The sequence below is a fragment of the Polypterus senegalus genome, chromosome 10, assembly GCF_016835505.1.
Source record: "Polypterus senegalus isolate Bchr_013 chromosome 10, ASM1683550v1, whole genome shotgun sequence".
In the NCBI taxonomy this organism is placed as follows: Eukaryota; Metazoa; Chordata; class Cladistia; order Polypteriformes; family Polypteridae; genus Polypterus; species Polypterus senegalus.
Genome location: NC_053163.1, coordinates 161,035,941 through 161,051,379, shown reverse-complemented (window position 1 = coordinate 161,051,379; position 15,439 = coordinate 161,035,941). Strand labels below are relative to the sequence as shown.

The following is a 15,439-nucleotide window of genomic DNA, read 5'->3' as shown; positions in this document are numbered from 1 at the left end:
GAAGGGAAGTTTACAGAGCTAAAATAGAAGAAAAACATGAAAGATGTCTGGGATGGACCGGGCATCATTAGTGGCCTCAGATGCCAGACAAGGCTACTGCCCTGAAGTAATTTTGTTTAGTAGACTGTCCCTCCCACTGCCCAATTCTTCTAATGACCCCCACGCCACCCCTACTTCACCTCTGAGCGTCATAACAGAATGGGGGGGAAAACTGAGGGGGCTACACACAGAAAAACCTGTGGGACCAGAGGGACACTGTCCTCGAGTTCTTAAGACCTGTGCCAACCGGCTTTGGAGGCTCCTCAATCCGTACTCACCCCTACTTTCTCTGCTGCTCTTTTTCCAGTCTGCGCCCCCAACACTACCCGATCAAAGCACCATGATGTCCCTCCATTGATGGGTTAAAGGCCAGAAGTCCACATGACCGCCCTCATCAAGTTCTTCCATGTGAACCCTGAATACCATGAGGACTGATTAAGGTCATTGATGTTAGGTAGAATGCCTAGAGGGGCCTCGGACCCCCTGCAGATTCTGGAGTTTTTGTTTTTTTTTTCCCCGTCCTCCCTGGCCATCGGACCTTACTTTTACTTTATATTAATTAATATTGCCTAATTATCTTTTTTCTCTTTCTTCATCCTGTAAAGCACTTTGAGCTCACATCATTTGTATGGAACTGTGCTACAGAAATCAATGTTGTTGTCCTCTGTCACCTGCTCAGTCGGTCACTTAGGCTCCAGAAAGTGTGGAACACATCCTGCATTGTTCCCGTTCAAAGGAAGGCAGACGTCTCTTCATCTAATGACTAGAGACCAGTGGCACTTACTGCCCCCACCTTGAAGACACTTGAGAGGCTGCTCCTGGACTAGGAGTCCTCTTGTGGCAGACCACCTGGACCCACTGCAGTTTGCTTATTTGACAAAGACTTGATGCAATTATCGATCACAAGACTGGACAAAGATGGCAGCACTGTGAGGATTCTGTGTTTGGATCTCTCCAGCGCCTTCAGTACCATCCAGCCATCTCGGTTAGATATGCAGGTGGGTGAGCCTGGGGTGTCCTGGATGATGGACTCTCTGTCAGTCAGGCTGACCACAGTCTGATGGTGTGGGCACCACAAGGGACAGGCCTGGCTGCTTTACTCTTCACTCTCTACACCTCTGACTATGAACATAGCAGCTGGTCAAGTCACTTGTGGAAATTCTCTGCACGTATTGGGGGGGTGAAGTTGAGGAGAGGAGTCGGGGGAGAACTCTGACAATTGTCTGCAACTCAATATCAGGAAACAAAAAAACTGCTTCTTGATCTTTGCTGCACCAGACAGCCTTTATATTGTAATGGATGGCCGGCCATTTATCCCGGCCAATACCCCCAAGCCGCCAGGTGGAGCCCTCCTTGCAGCATGGAGGTCCCCAGAAGACCAGCAGGGCATCGTGGACATTGGAGTTTTTATGCAAAGCCCTGCTGGATGCCGTGGGGGCCACAGGAGGGAGCTGCAGGGAGGACCGAGGGCTTCTTCATGCCCTGTGACCCGGAGGTTCGTCACAGGAAGAGCGACGGACTTCCGGGTTGAAGAAAGAGACTATTTACCCTGACCCGGAAGGAAAAGGACTTGTGGACTATTGGGCAGAAACACTTCCGGGTCAGGGATTATAAAAGGACTATGGAAACTCACAGACAATGAGCTGAGCTGGGTGGAAGGGTGGCAACGCGTCTGGGAGCTGGAGGATTGGTTTATTGTTTATTATTGTATTATTGTGAGTTTAATGACAATTGTGGTGGAGTGTGTGCTTTGTGCACTGTGGCAACAAAATAAAGTCAACTTGAGGACTTTTACCTGGTGTCTGGAGTCGTGGACAGGGGTTCAAGGGAGCGAGGACGCCCCCTATCGTTCACAATATGCAAGGAGTGGATGTGGTCGCCTACTACAAGAACTTGGGGGTCCACATCAATGCCAGGCTGGACTGATCTCATAACAGAAAGAAATCAGACAAGAAAGGGCAGAGTGAACCCTTGGGTTTTTTTTTTCCCTTAGGAGATGTTGTCCTGTAAGTGTGGACAGGGACATCCTTCACATCTTCAGGTTGTGTTTTACTAACAGGCTGGAATTCTATGAGGAGGTGACAAAAGGATACGATCAGAGTGGAGCAGATGAGATTATTGATCTGGACTTTCAGAAAGGATTTGATAAGGTGCCACATGAGAGGGTGGGCATCAAACAAAAAAAAGTGGGAATTCAGGGTGTGCAGAATTGGCTCAGACACAGGAAGCAGAGGGTGATGGTGTGAGGAACCTCATCGGAACTGGGTGACGTTAAGAGTGGTGACCAGCAGGGGGCAGTGCTGGGCCCGCTGCTATTTTTAGCTCTGAGGCTAGGGATCTGCACTGGCAATCTGGAAGGTGTCTGGTTCAAATCCCGTAAATGCCAAAAGGGACTCTGCTCTGCTGGGCCATTGAGCAAGGCCCTTAACCTGCAATGAGTAGTGAGAAAAGCGCTATATAAATGCAAAGAATTATTATTATTTTAATAAATATAAATGATTTAGAAAGGAATAAAAGGAACAAGCCGGTTAAGTTTGCAGATGATACCAAGATAGGTGGATTAGCAGATAATTTGGAATCCGTTATATCATCACAGAAGGACTTGGACAGCAGACAGGTTTGGGTAGATTTGTGGACGATGAAATTTAATGTCAGTAAATGTAAAGAATTACACATAGGAAGTGAAAATGTGAGGTTTGAATACACAATGGGGGTCTGAACATCGAGAGTCCACCTTATGAGAAGGATTTAGGAGTCTAAGCTATTGACTTCCAGACAAGCCATTAAGAAGGCTAACAGAATGTTAGGTTATATAGCGCCTTGATGTGTGGAGTTCAAGTCAAAGGAGGTTCTGCTCAGCTTTATAACACACTGGTGAGGCCTCATCTGGAGTACTGTGTGCAGTTTAGGTCTCCATAAAGACACAGCAGCACTAGAGAAGGTCCAGAGAAGAGCGACTAGGCTGATTCCAGGGGGGGCTGCAGGGCGTGAGTGATGAAGATTAAAAGAGCTGAGCCTATACAGTGATGAAGAGGAGACCTGACTGAAGTGTTTAAAATGATGAAGGGCATCAGTCCAGTGGATCGAGACGGTGACTTTAAAATGAGTTCATCAAGAACACGGGGACACAGTTGGAAACTCGTGAAGGGTGAACTTCACACAAACATTAGGAAGTTTTAATTTACACAGAGCATCGGAGACACCAAGTGGAATAAGTGACCAAGTAGTGTGGTGCACAGGAAGACTTTAAGGCAGGGGTTCTCAATGTCGGTCCTGGGGACCCCCTGTCGCTGCAGGATTTTGTTCCAACCAGCTTCTGTTTTTAATTGAACTCCTGGGCTAATTAAGTGAACTGATATTTCTCAAGTTCTGTGTTTTAAGGAGCAATATATTAATTAGAAAACAAATAAATATATATATATTTTAAAATGTACCAAGCAGTTATACAGGAATAATGTACTTTTTTCTGTTTAATAGTATTTTCATTCTACTTTTCAAGGTGTTGTTTAATTAATCCATTATTTACTAACTGGTGGGTTTGACTCTAAAGTTGCTGCAGCCTTTGATTATCCAGTGTGTTGTCTGCCAGGCTGTCTGCTCGGCTCGTTTTAAGTTGTCATTATTAAGATACAATGAAGGGGGAAAAACTGCACAGAGAAAGGGCGAAGTATAATGAAATCAACAAAAGAGAGTTAAGCATTTAAATCTAGTACAAAAGCAGAAATATGTATAAATGTCTTATAAATGTAAAAATCATGCTGCTGTGCTTTTCTGAATGTCAAATAAAAGAAACAAAAAATACCAGCTAATTAAATAGATCAGTGCTATAAGGTGTTGTCACCGATTAGGAATCTGGTTGGAACAAAACCCTGCAGCCACAGGGGGTCCCCAGGACCGACGTCGAGAACCCCTGCTTTAAGGACTTTCAAAAGTCGACTTTTTTGGAAGTAGTAAGTGGATAGGACTGGTGAGCTTTGTTGGGCTGAATGGCCCGTTCTGGTCTCGATTGTTCTAATGTTCTACAGCTCAGTGATGGCCACTGTGGTGTGTGCTGGGCTGTTGACATCACTTCAGGAGTGACCCACTGAATCAACTTCTTCTTCTTCTTCTTTCGGCTGCTCCAGCGGATCATCCAAAATTGTTGTCCGCATATTGATTTGGCAAAATATTACACCGGATGCCCTTCCTGACATAACCCTCCCCATTTATCCGAAGCTCATTAAAAAGGGCAGGCAGCCTGAACCCCCTGTTGCATGTAGTGGAGGAGACAATAAAGCTAAACATTTAAGTACTGCATATGAGGCCTTAGGTTCATTTGTAAGTAATGATATTAATTTATTACATTTATACAGCGCCATTCTCACTACTCAAAGCACTACCACACAGAAGGTAATTGAAAGTGCAGGCTCAGTATTTGGGCACATTCATGACCCCCTGGAAGTCATAGCAAAGGAGAGAATGAAGACAAAACGGAGAGCCATTATGAACAATTCTGCACACCACCACTGAGGACTTTCAGGCAAAAAAATCATTCAGACGACGAAACACGACGGGGGCTCCTTTACACCAATGGCAATGCGCCAGTATAGCGCCTCACTAGGCATAGGGCTGCCGACTCTTATACCTGGGAGAGGTTTGTTTTTTTGGTACTTGCGTACTAAACGGACGGCAGTTCCTACCCATTCTAGTGTTGGGCTCCACGGGGGAGGCACCCCAGTTGCTTAATTTTTGATGTTTAAATTATTAGGCTGACTTACCCCAAACCACAAATACTAACCTTAAAGTTAGTGGGGGGGTGGTCCCTAATGTTAAGGTCATCTTTGGGTGGGTGCCCAATGTTAAAAACGAAACTCCAATTTGCGTTACGATTATAGAAAAGGGTATTAGCCATCCATTTAGTACACAAGTACCGGTTTTGTTATATTTGCAGGGTACTGTGGTGTAGTGGTTAAGGCATTGGACTCCAAACTTTCAGGAGGTGGGGTCCGATATCCCACTACTCACACTGTGTGACCCTGAGCAAGTTCACTTCACCTGCCTGTGAGCCAAATGGAAAACCTAAAAAGAATTGCAACCAATTGTATCCCTTGAATGTTGCTTTGGGTAAAGGCGTCAGCCAGGTAAGTACATGTAAATTTATTGAGTGTCTACATATGTAAAAAAAAATAAAGCAAAAAAAAAAAATGTCCCCAGGGGACAAATAAAGTTCTATCGGTCTATAATGTCTTATCAACGGAACTGTGGCAGCTGTTAGCGCTGCAAGAAACTCAAACACGCCGAATCAACCCAACAGAAGGCGCGCAGACTCGACAAAGCCAGAAATCTAAACCGCCTGGGCATGACGGCCAGGGGGCTGACTGGCATCAACACCATCGGATTTGCCCCCCGTAGCACCACATCCAGCCTGTCTGCCATTTAAACCAACAGGTGACAAGCCATTGGCGGTGTGTGTCCTCTCCCCCTTAGGCGGCACAGCCCCGATTCCCCTAACGTTTGGCGCAGCGAGCTGTGGTAATGGAGTTAATGGACGCGCTCGGGGGTCTTACCTTCAACAGAACGAAGAACTCAAAAATCCGCCGGAATGAAGGCGGGAAGAGCCGGGCGTAGGTGACTGCCATCTTAAAGAAGAGAGCGTGAAACAGGCGGTCGCGGACGTTGATGAGAGGATTTTGGTTCATGTTGGGGTTCCTCATGCGGTTCCCTGCTCCCGCACCCCCTCCTCCTGCACCTCCTCCGTTGTTGTGGTTGTTTGGGACGTTGTTCGCGTTGCCCTGATTTTCGGACATTTTCCCCTGTACGGTGGAGTCAGCAGCCACACCTTGAAACAAGCTTCTCCCGGTAAGACGGGCAACTTAAAGCCGCTCTCTGGAAAGCCTGGCCGGCCGTCTTCCCTCTGGACACATGTGCCTCGTAAACGCGAGCTTTTCACGGAGACGAGACGAGAAGGAAGCGGGCCTTGGGGGGGCGTCTGTTTGAATGGAGACCTCGCGGTATGGCTGCCTCACCCCAAAAAACAATGCCTGGCGCTGGTAAGTAACTCCGTCACATGCCGGGTCACCGCAGTCGAGGGACTCTGCTAGTTGACGCGAAGACTCAGACGGGGGCTTTACTTCCTCCGTGATCTCTGAACGACATACGGCTCACAGTACAGTCCGCCCCAGGAAACAATCCGGTAATTTTTCGACGGTGCCGTTGACTGCAGCTCGGTACGCGTTTAGTGTTTCACGCCTCTCCTTCCAACCCACTGTTTACTTGGCTCTGCTGCTGCCATTTCCTCAGCCTCCTCTTCTCTAGGCGTCGATGACAGTCACGGCCGCCAAGAAGCAGGTAAAGCAGGACTATTAACAACCTGCACAGCGCCACCTAGAGGCAGGGAGGACCGAGTTATTTGCATATTCTATTATGAAGTGAAATACAAAAATGCAAGAAATGAATACATCCATATCTAGAAAGCTTTACTTTTATTTTTTAATGAATATGAGACGAAAAAGAAAGATAAGGGGTTTTATCATTTTAAAGCAACAATAATGTTTGCCGTTTCTGTTGGAAGTACAACGTGAATTCTTACCTAAAACCACCGGTGAGAGTTTAATTTTGATGTTTTACATTTATAAAAGAAAGGCGCTTAACAAAAGCAGAATGTTTTATCTCCCATTAACATTTAACACATTGAGTCATTTCTGGTAAAATTAGAAAAGAATTTAAAAAATTATGCGACGTTTCATGGGTAGTGAAGGCGCGTGGATGAGCACGTGCAGCGCGAGTTGTCTGGACGGTGACGCGGGCACGTGCAACGGGTGTCGGAGGCGAGCGCGAGCGTGTGTGTGTCGTGGGGAAGAAACGTGTCTTGACCTGGCAGGGAAGCGAGCACGAGCACTAGCACGAGCACGAGCGGCGTTCCGTGTTTCAGCAGGGAAGCGGGCGCGAGGATGTACGGCATGTCTTGTCTCGGCAGAGAACGCGCATCAAAGTAGTGCACGCACTGGGGACCCTGTTTGGACAGCAAAACAGAAACATAAATAGGCTACAGAAACATTGTGGTCTCCTATGCGCCTGGGGCTGGCCAGTACCCATTTCACCCATACGTGTTAAGCTGAGCACATGTGACATGCCCGGTCTCTACAGAAAAGTGGGTTTCAGCATATGTGGCATGTCTTGTCTTGGCAGAGAAACAGGCACAAGCATGTGTGGCATTCCATGTACCAGCAGAGAAGTGGGCATGTGGATGTATGACATGCTTCGTCTCTGCAGATAATAAACACATCTGGCGTGTCTTGACCCCGCAGAGAAACGGGCACCCCCACATGTGGCATGTCTTGTCTTGGCAAAGAAGCGGGCACATTCCCTTGGTAGGGAAGTGGACACAAAGCAGGTTATAAATAGATTAGTGATGAGTCCTAAAGATGCTGGGGGTCTTCAAGTCCAACTCACTGTGTGTGCCCAGTGTGCTAACTGGAGACAAAGTCATGTGACCTGAGCCTGGTGACTGCCGTGACATCAGGGCAGACCAGAGTGTGCTGCCATCAGGACTTCCAGTCTCAGCAAAGGAGAGTCCGGCAAAGACATACAGTGACATCTCCCCATGTTCGTTCATCATCCCAGGATTCTGGGGAGGCCTCCGGAATGGTGAGAAGACCACCAGGCAATCTCAGGTGAGCTGATGACACCGCTTTACTGGCCTCGTCACCAGAAGAAGCTGGGGTGCCAAGTTCAGAGGGCTGCCAAGGAGTAGAATTAGCACATCAGCAGTGAAAGGGCTTGACAAACACTGATGAGTGGGATCCTGGTGGAGCAGGTGGACTCTTAGGCGCATTCGGGGAGTTGTGGGACACACTGGCATTACCCATTTTGCCAGGACTGGACCACAATCCACTGCCAGCTTCTTTTTCATTGGCCCATCCGATGAGATGATGGATACCAGGCTCTGTCACATCTGGAGACGTCTCTCAAAGGCACGAGCGGGACACCCAAGTTCTGAACAAAGGACCACAAATGACAGAGGAGGAACACTGACGGACAGACCTTTGCACTGGTGCCCAACCCTAAATGGATGAGTGGGCTTAGGTGCACCCAAAAAGCCAATAGCCAGACCTCAACTCCTTCCATTAATACCCTTGTAAGACCCCAACTCATCGCTTCCCTCCATCAGCTCACAGCTTAACCCGCCTGTGATCTCCATTGTCCAAAGCAGAAACCTCAGTGCTTACTGGCAGTGGCCATAAGGAGGCGGGGTATGGTTTGGGTGGGTACTTTCTCAAATTTTTTTTATTTTTAATAAATTTGCAAAAACCTCAAGTAAACTTTTTTCACATTGTCATTATGGGGTGTTGTGTGTAGAATTCTGAGGAAAAAATGAATTGAATCCATTTTGGAATTAAGGCTGTAACATAACAAAATGTGGAAAAAGTGATGAACGCTGGGAATACTTTCCGGATACACCGTATACTGAAGACCAAAGTCCCAATATTATTTCTGGCCCTTCAGTAACTTTCTGACCTCTGGATAGAAACTGTCAATGGAAACTGCTGGCACGACTGGCACTGATAGATAGACAGACAGACAGATAGATATGCAAGGCACTATATAACAGATAAGTAGAAATGAGACTATATAATAGATAGATAGATAGACAGATAGACTGAACTTTATTTGTCCCCAGGGGTAAATCTGGTAAGATAAGGTGGGCGCAACACATTTGCCAAGAAGGCTCCCGAGCGCCTCTACTTCTACCCAGTCCTCCTGCATTTCTCCTTCGTCCTCACCGACTTCTACAGGTGCTCAGTAGGCTTTGTTCTCGCCGGCTGAATCCCACCATTTGTTTGACCCAAGTAACACAGTGTGTGCTGCAGAAGGTGGTGAAGGTGGCACAGAATATGCCCAGCACCCCACTGCCTTCTAGCAAACCAAATCATGAAAGACTTAAGCCGACCTGCATGGCCACTTTTCTCAATAATTCCATCTGGTTCGTTGTTCCATGTTGCAAATACAAATGTACAAACATGTTTGTTTATAAATCACATTTAGAGAAAAACAAGAATTATAATAAAGATAATAAATAAGGCGCCAAAAAACAATAAGAGATCACAAAAAACGATTTGAGTGTGCTGATAAAAACATAATATTTTCGAAGGCTAGAAAAAAAAAAGACGCGTTTGGAGTGTAGATTTAAAAAAGGAGCTGATGAGATATTAGGAGGTGAGCTACTCCACAGTCTTCGTGCACTGACTAGAAGGCCTAAGCTTTCATTATTAAAACTTGCGAGAATACGCGTACGCTAAAAAAAAAAAAAGTGTGTCATCATCTATAGCTACCGCGAACGGCGGTGTCACTTGCCCGGTTCGCGCACGCACGCGCACAATCAATCATCAGTCACTACTAGAGCGCAAAGGTTCATGGGAGAAACGCAGTGCTTTGTGGGAATCACAAAAGACAAACTTCCGGCGAGCTGGCGGGTAGGTTTTTAGGAACGCTTACTTCAAAGTGCGCCTCGTTGCGGATTGGACCATCTCTTCAGTTAGCCACCTCCTGCTTCCGCCTCTCGGAGCGTGGATTTTAGTGGAGCGGGACGGCGAGTGTTTAGAATTTAAAAGCGAATGGTGGGATCGGTAAAGGAGTCTATTTAAAGTAAGCAGAGGTGTCTGATTTAACGCTAGGAAGGAATGTCGAGTTCTTAAGGCTTACGCTGTGGCGGTTTTGTATTTTGAGCGCCGCAGTTAGGTTTTAAATGGTAAGTAAAACACATTTACGTTTCTTTCTTGTGAAGTCGGCATTTTTCTCTCTTTGCTGTCGCTGTATTGTCCATCTAAGTTGCGTCTGTAAGCGTAAATGAAAATTTGAATTAGCAGATCTATTTCCATTTGTCTAGCGAATTGCTACGAAGAAAAGCCGCTCCGAAGCCGTTTCAATGAAAGACGTGCTGTTAAAAGTGTTTTTTTGTTTGTTTACGAGCGTATATTTGGGGTGTCGTGAAAGTTTCAGGTTTAAGATGCTTTTTTTCCAGCAGGTGGATAATGCATTCTAAGCTGAAAGATGTATAGAGCACGTATTAAGCGAAACAAAAATCAGGACATTGCTAATTTTATAAGCCGCTGTCAGTTCAGTTCTTTATTACCGGGCTGTTCATTAAATTATCTCCCCGATTGTGATAAATTCGTGTTACAAATCTAAACTTCTCGCTGGAGTCCAGGACTTGTCTTGACGAGCCACACATGCAGTTTTGCGGTCATTTCATATCGGACCCTCGGAGGGAGAGGATGGCAAACACGTCTATTTGCGAGCAGATTGGGAGTCTCGACCCCTTCATTGACTTCCATACAAAATAAGGGAAGAAGCCACAATAAGTTCATGACCGGTTGAATGCTGTGTATGGTGGTGTTGACCCAACTTCATAGTTTAAAGTTCAGTTTTGGGTCAGGCATTTTAAATGGGGCCGGGAACCAATTGAACATGAGAGACCCCAACTCACTGAACCCACTAGGCTGTCCTGTGCAGGCATCTTCAAAAATGTGGAGACCACAATTATGGAAGGTCGTCGTTCCAAGGTTCATGTTCTAGCTAATGAACGAGCAGACATTTCAGCTGGCACAGTTCCCACAATCGTCCATCCATCCATACTTACTTGATGATGTTAAACGTCAGTTCATGGTGGCCTTACTGAATGCTGACACAGAACCAAGAGGCATGTCATTGGGAATTTAGTCACGAGAACTTGGAACCTTGTTAGATCAAATCCCACCAATGTATCGTCAAGGATTTTTTTACTCGGATGAAACTTGGGTTCACCACCATGACTGTGAAATCAAACAAGACCACCCGCAAGAAATATGTGCAGAAGTTGGCTGGAAAACTCAAGGCAACAGTTTTCAGGGCACGCAAAGGGTGTTCTGCTGTTGAAATGAAGGCTGCACAAGTCAACCATCACTGGAGAGACCTCTCCTTCCACAATGAAAGCGTTTCATGGGGCCGTCAAGCAGAAACGTCCTGGGAAGCTGTCGGCAGCTGAGTTGCACCTTCACAACAACACACCGTTCCACAATTCCAGAAATTGAAGGCTAATATGGAATGTGGCTTCATAGGGCTTAGCCGTCCACCGTCCAGACTGGACCCCCAGTTATTGTTTTCTCTTTCAAAAATTGAAAACATTCCCAGGTGGATGGTGATACCCCTGATGATTATGACCTTCAGGAGGGGGTCACAAGTTGTCTGGGGGACCACGATGAAGGTTTTTATTCTGAAAGGGATTAAATCACTGGAGAAAAAGTGGACCGAGTGTGTTGAAGTCGAGGTGGGGGGGGTTACATCGAAAAGTAAAGAGGTGAGTTTGATCGTCTGACACCCCTCATATATACATAGACCCCCCATTTCTAGTTTACTAGGGTCCGACTTTCTAACTGCTGGATACCCAGGTACTCGTACCCTCCTCTGCCCAGCGTCAACACTGGGCTTATTTAATTAGTGCTGTTTAGGGGTCTGATTATGAAAATGATACAGATTAAAGGGGGGGGGTCTGTCTATCTATTATATAGTGCCTTTCGTGTCGATCTACAGTGGGTATAGAAAAGAACCCCCCCCCTTTTTGAAATATTCCTTTTTTTTTTTTTCTTTGCAGCCTTAAATGTAAACACACAAACTCATATTTCTTCCCAGCTTTACTTACTCAATGGCTCCTCTAACATCCAAGTGACAGAAATCACAGCTACAGTTCAGAGGAATTATAACAAGACCTCCTGGGATTAATAAAGGATCAGACCCCCATGTCATTTTGTTGACCCCTGTTTTCCTTTAATGACAGTCTGTTGATTCTTCTCTCTCAGCTTTGCCCACCTAGACTGAGCCCACTCAATATTTGCCCTCCACTCTTCTTTACAGTTTGACTGTTCAAATTCGGTCACATTGGCTGATGAGTGTTGCTGGTCTGCTATCTTCAGATCTTTCCACAGATTTTCACTGTGATTTCAGTCTGGGCTCTGATTGGCCACAGCAGGACATTCACTTTTTTCTCCTTCAGCCACTGGGTGGTCGGTTTTGCTGTGTGCTTCTGGTCGTTGGCGTATTGAAAGGTGAACATTCTGCCCATCTTCAACTTTCTGACAGAGGGTAGCAGGTTCTCCTCTAGAATTTGATGGTGTTTTGCTCCATCCATTTTTCCTTCTACCCTCACGAGAGCTCCAGGCCCCCCACAGCAGGATGCTGCCCCCTCCATGCTTGACTGTAGGTATGGTGTGTTGTGGATGGTGAGCTGAATTGATGGACCGTTTGGTGTTGAGACCTAATAGTTTGATTTTGGTCTCATTTGACCAGAAGACCTTTTCCACTTGGCATCAGAATCTCCAAGGTGCATTCTGGGAAAGCTCAAATGAGTGTTAATGTGGCCTTTCTTGAGAAGAGCGACCCTCCCGAACAAGCCACAATGGTGGAGCGCTTGTGAAATTGTTGTCTCCTGCACACCATTAATGACCAGTCTGTGCCATCAAATCCTGTAATTCTTTCAAAGTGGCCATTGGCCTCTCAGTAGCCCCTCTTACCAGTGTCCTCCTTGCTCTTCCATCCAGTTTGGAGGGTCCTAGTAGTACCAAACACTTCTTTATGAAGGACTTTACTGAGCTCCTTGGGACTGATGAAGCCTTTGAGATCTCCTGCCTTCTGTCCGTCCACAACTGTGTCCCTGAGATCTTCTGAAAGTGGCTGGTCACCCATAGTCAGTTGTGTGCTGTCAGTTGCAAGGGAATGAATGCTCCAGGAACGGCTTCACTAATCCTACTCATTACAATTGATCGCAGGTGGAAGGAAGCCAGGAACCGCAATGGAAATGGGGGGCACTGACACCTGATTGAGTTCAGAAGGGGGGGTCCCTTTATTAATCTCAGGATTTCTTGTTTTTGATGTTTTATAATTCTTCTGATCTGTAGCTGGGATGTCCATCACTTGGATGTTAGAGGAGCCATTGAGTAAGTAAAGCTGGGAAGAAATATTAGTTTGTGTGTTTACATGGAAGGCTGTAAAGCAAAACAAACTGGAATATTTCAAAGGGGGGGGGGGTCTCTTCTGTAGCCACTGTATATAGTGCCTTTCAGATCTATCTAATCCTTGTAACTCGTCATTTTTTAGGTTTATTTTATTGTGTTGTCGAACACACAATGCAGTGAGCGGCAGATTGTGACGAGCAGGCGAGGTTCTTGTCACTGAGGATTCCCAGATGGATGTCGCCTATGTTTGCGAGTGGGAGAGGAGGCCCAAAAGTAACCACTGCCCCTCCATCCCTTTGATCTGCTCGTGGTCCTGCCGAAACCTCATTGCTTTTACCACCGACCTCAAGAATGAAGACGAGAAAGGTAAGGCGGTGTTTGGTTGGGTGCATCGTAAACATTTTTGTTCAATTCTAAGGCAGTGGTGTCTTTGTCTGGCTGTCCTTTAATAGGAAGGTCTGAACGTCTTGATCTAGGGTCCTACGGGCTCGGTTTTATTTTTTCACAAATTCTGTTTTTGATATTTTGGTTTTCACATTTTATTTTTCCTTGATTTGGATTTTTTTTTTTTTTAACTGTAAGAAAGTAGTACCAGCAACGTCAACAACACAAGCACTAATGAGATGGCACTTTACATTCCTTTTAACGAAACGGCACACTAGCACCAGTGAACTTTTATTGTGCAGTTCCATTTATCGGGTAGGAGCCCAGATCCTCCAAGACGCTGAGACTGCAGTAGGACAGCGAGTGCCCTCCAGAGCTCTTACTCATTTGCTGAGTCCTTCTCCGATGAAGGTGAACTTCAGTTTTAGAAAAAAAGAAAGAGACGCCCGCTTTTAAAGGCTTGTGGCATCTGAGGAGAGGCCTGCTCTTCTGTCCAGGTTTGTTGGAGGCGAGTTTATAACGGAAGAGTCAAATGTGGACGATTTCTCGTCCCCGCCGGGCAAAACGTTTATTAAATTCTGAAACATCACTGTTAATTTTTAAAAGGGAACCCGTTAACAACCAGTGCCGTTTACTAGTATAAGACCTGTTAAACACCGGTGTAATGTAATCCGTTTAATGATTTACATCGCGTACAATTAGAACTTCCTACATAAAAAAATTTACAATACGGCCAAACATCAGCCATTACTCCTTGATGGTCTCCACACTTAAACGCTTATTCCAGTTTATCATCCTTTGACTTGTCAGAGTTAAAGTTCACAGTTTCAAGCTTTGCATTCGCACTCTTCCATAGACTGAGAATCGTATTGTATTTTGGTCTGCTGACCCAAGTGGTGCAATCACCTTGGCTCTCTCATTATTGTGTTTTTATAGCCAACTGTCTTCTGCTGCAAATGCGTTTTGCTTGAGTTCTGTTGGTTCCTCGCCTGTGTTTCTTACTGTTGAGAGTTCCTTAGTGTCTAAAAGCGGAGTCGTCCTGCCTTTATTTCTTTTTAATAAACCCTTGCTGTTCACCGTGTGTCTGGTGCCCACTGAAGTTAATGTTGACCGTCGTTCTCTTTCAGATCTCACCTACATGATCCACATCATCGACACCGAACACCCCTGGGATGTGTACTCCATCAACTCCGGACACACTGAAGTTATTTCATGCCTGGAGTGGGATCAGTCCGGTGAGTTCAGACTCTGTGTGTGTGTGTGTGTGTGTCAGTCAGGTCCTGTCATTACTTCATCCGAGTTCCTAGTTCAGTGGTGCAGCCTCTTATCCAGCAGGAGGCGCTAGATCCCTGGTTGGAATAAGACGCTGCAATAATAAAAAGTTATTATGGTTTTGACGTCTCCTATTAGTTATTTCTATATTTGTTCTGACGTTACTTGGAAATTCAGTTTAGTTTTAGTTTTCCTTTGTTGTATATTGAAAATTTTTGTTTAGTTTTTATTTCACAAAGATATTTCTATTTTATTTCTAGATCTATTAATTTCCGTTTTAGATTTAGTAATTATGGTCTGGTTAAAGAGCTACTATGGAGTTTAGTTTTGTGTCACAATCAGACAGAACTGTACACTTAGCAGGTTAGGATACAAGTTTCAAAGCTAACTACATCACATCGTTTACTACAGTGGCTTGCAAAAGTATTCGGCCCCCTTGAACTTTTCCACATTTTGTCACATTACCGCCACAAACATGAATCAATTTCATTGGAATTCCACGTGAAAGACCAATACAAAGTGGTGTACACTTGAGAAGTGGAACGAAAATCATACACGATTCCAAACATTTTTTACAAATAAATAACTGCAAAGTGGGGTGTGCGTAATTCTTCAGCCCCCTTTGGTCTGAGTGCAGTCAGTTGCCCATAGACATTGCCTGATGAGTGCAAGTCCAAAGAACACACCAGACAGGTCAGAGATAAAGTTATTGAGAAATTTAAAGCAGGCTTAGGCTACAAAAAGATTTCCAAAGCCTTGAACATCCCACAGAGCACTGT

The 15,439-nt window shown here is 45.5% G+C and overlaps 2 protein-coding genes across 2 annotated transcripts in view; one reads left to right on the top strand and one right to left on the bottom strand.

Annotated features, from left to right (window-relative positions):
• tmem259 (transmembrane protein 259) overlaps window positions 1-6,370 on the bottom strand; it is a 73,817-nt gene extending 67,447 nt beyond the window's left edge. Inside the window, exon 1 of the mRNA XM_039767155.1 lies at window positions 5,586-6,370. Within this exon, the coding sequence (XP_039623089.1) occupies window positions 5,586-5,825 (240 nt within the window). The 5' untranslated portion in view covers window positions 5,826-6,370. The remainder of the gene's footprint in view (window positions 1-5,585) is intronic.
• Window positions 6,371-9,540: 3,170 nt separating this feature from the next.
• The window catches only part of med16 (mediator complex subunit 16), a 98,906-nt gene continuing 93,007 nt past the window's right edge, over window positions 9,541-15,439 (top strand). Inside the window, exons 1-3 of the mRNA XM_039767154.1 lie at window positions 9,541-9,766; window positions 13,147-13,370; window positions 14,516-14,623. Of these exons, the coding sequence (XP_039623088.1) occupies window positions 13,235-13,370; window positions 14,516-14,623 (244 nt within the window). The 5' untranslated portion in view covers window positions 9,541-9,766; window positions 13,147-13,234. The remainder of the gene's footprint in view (window positions 9,767-13,146; window positions 13,371-14,515; window positions 14,624-15,439) is intronic.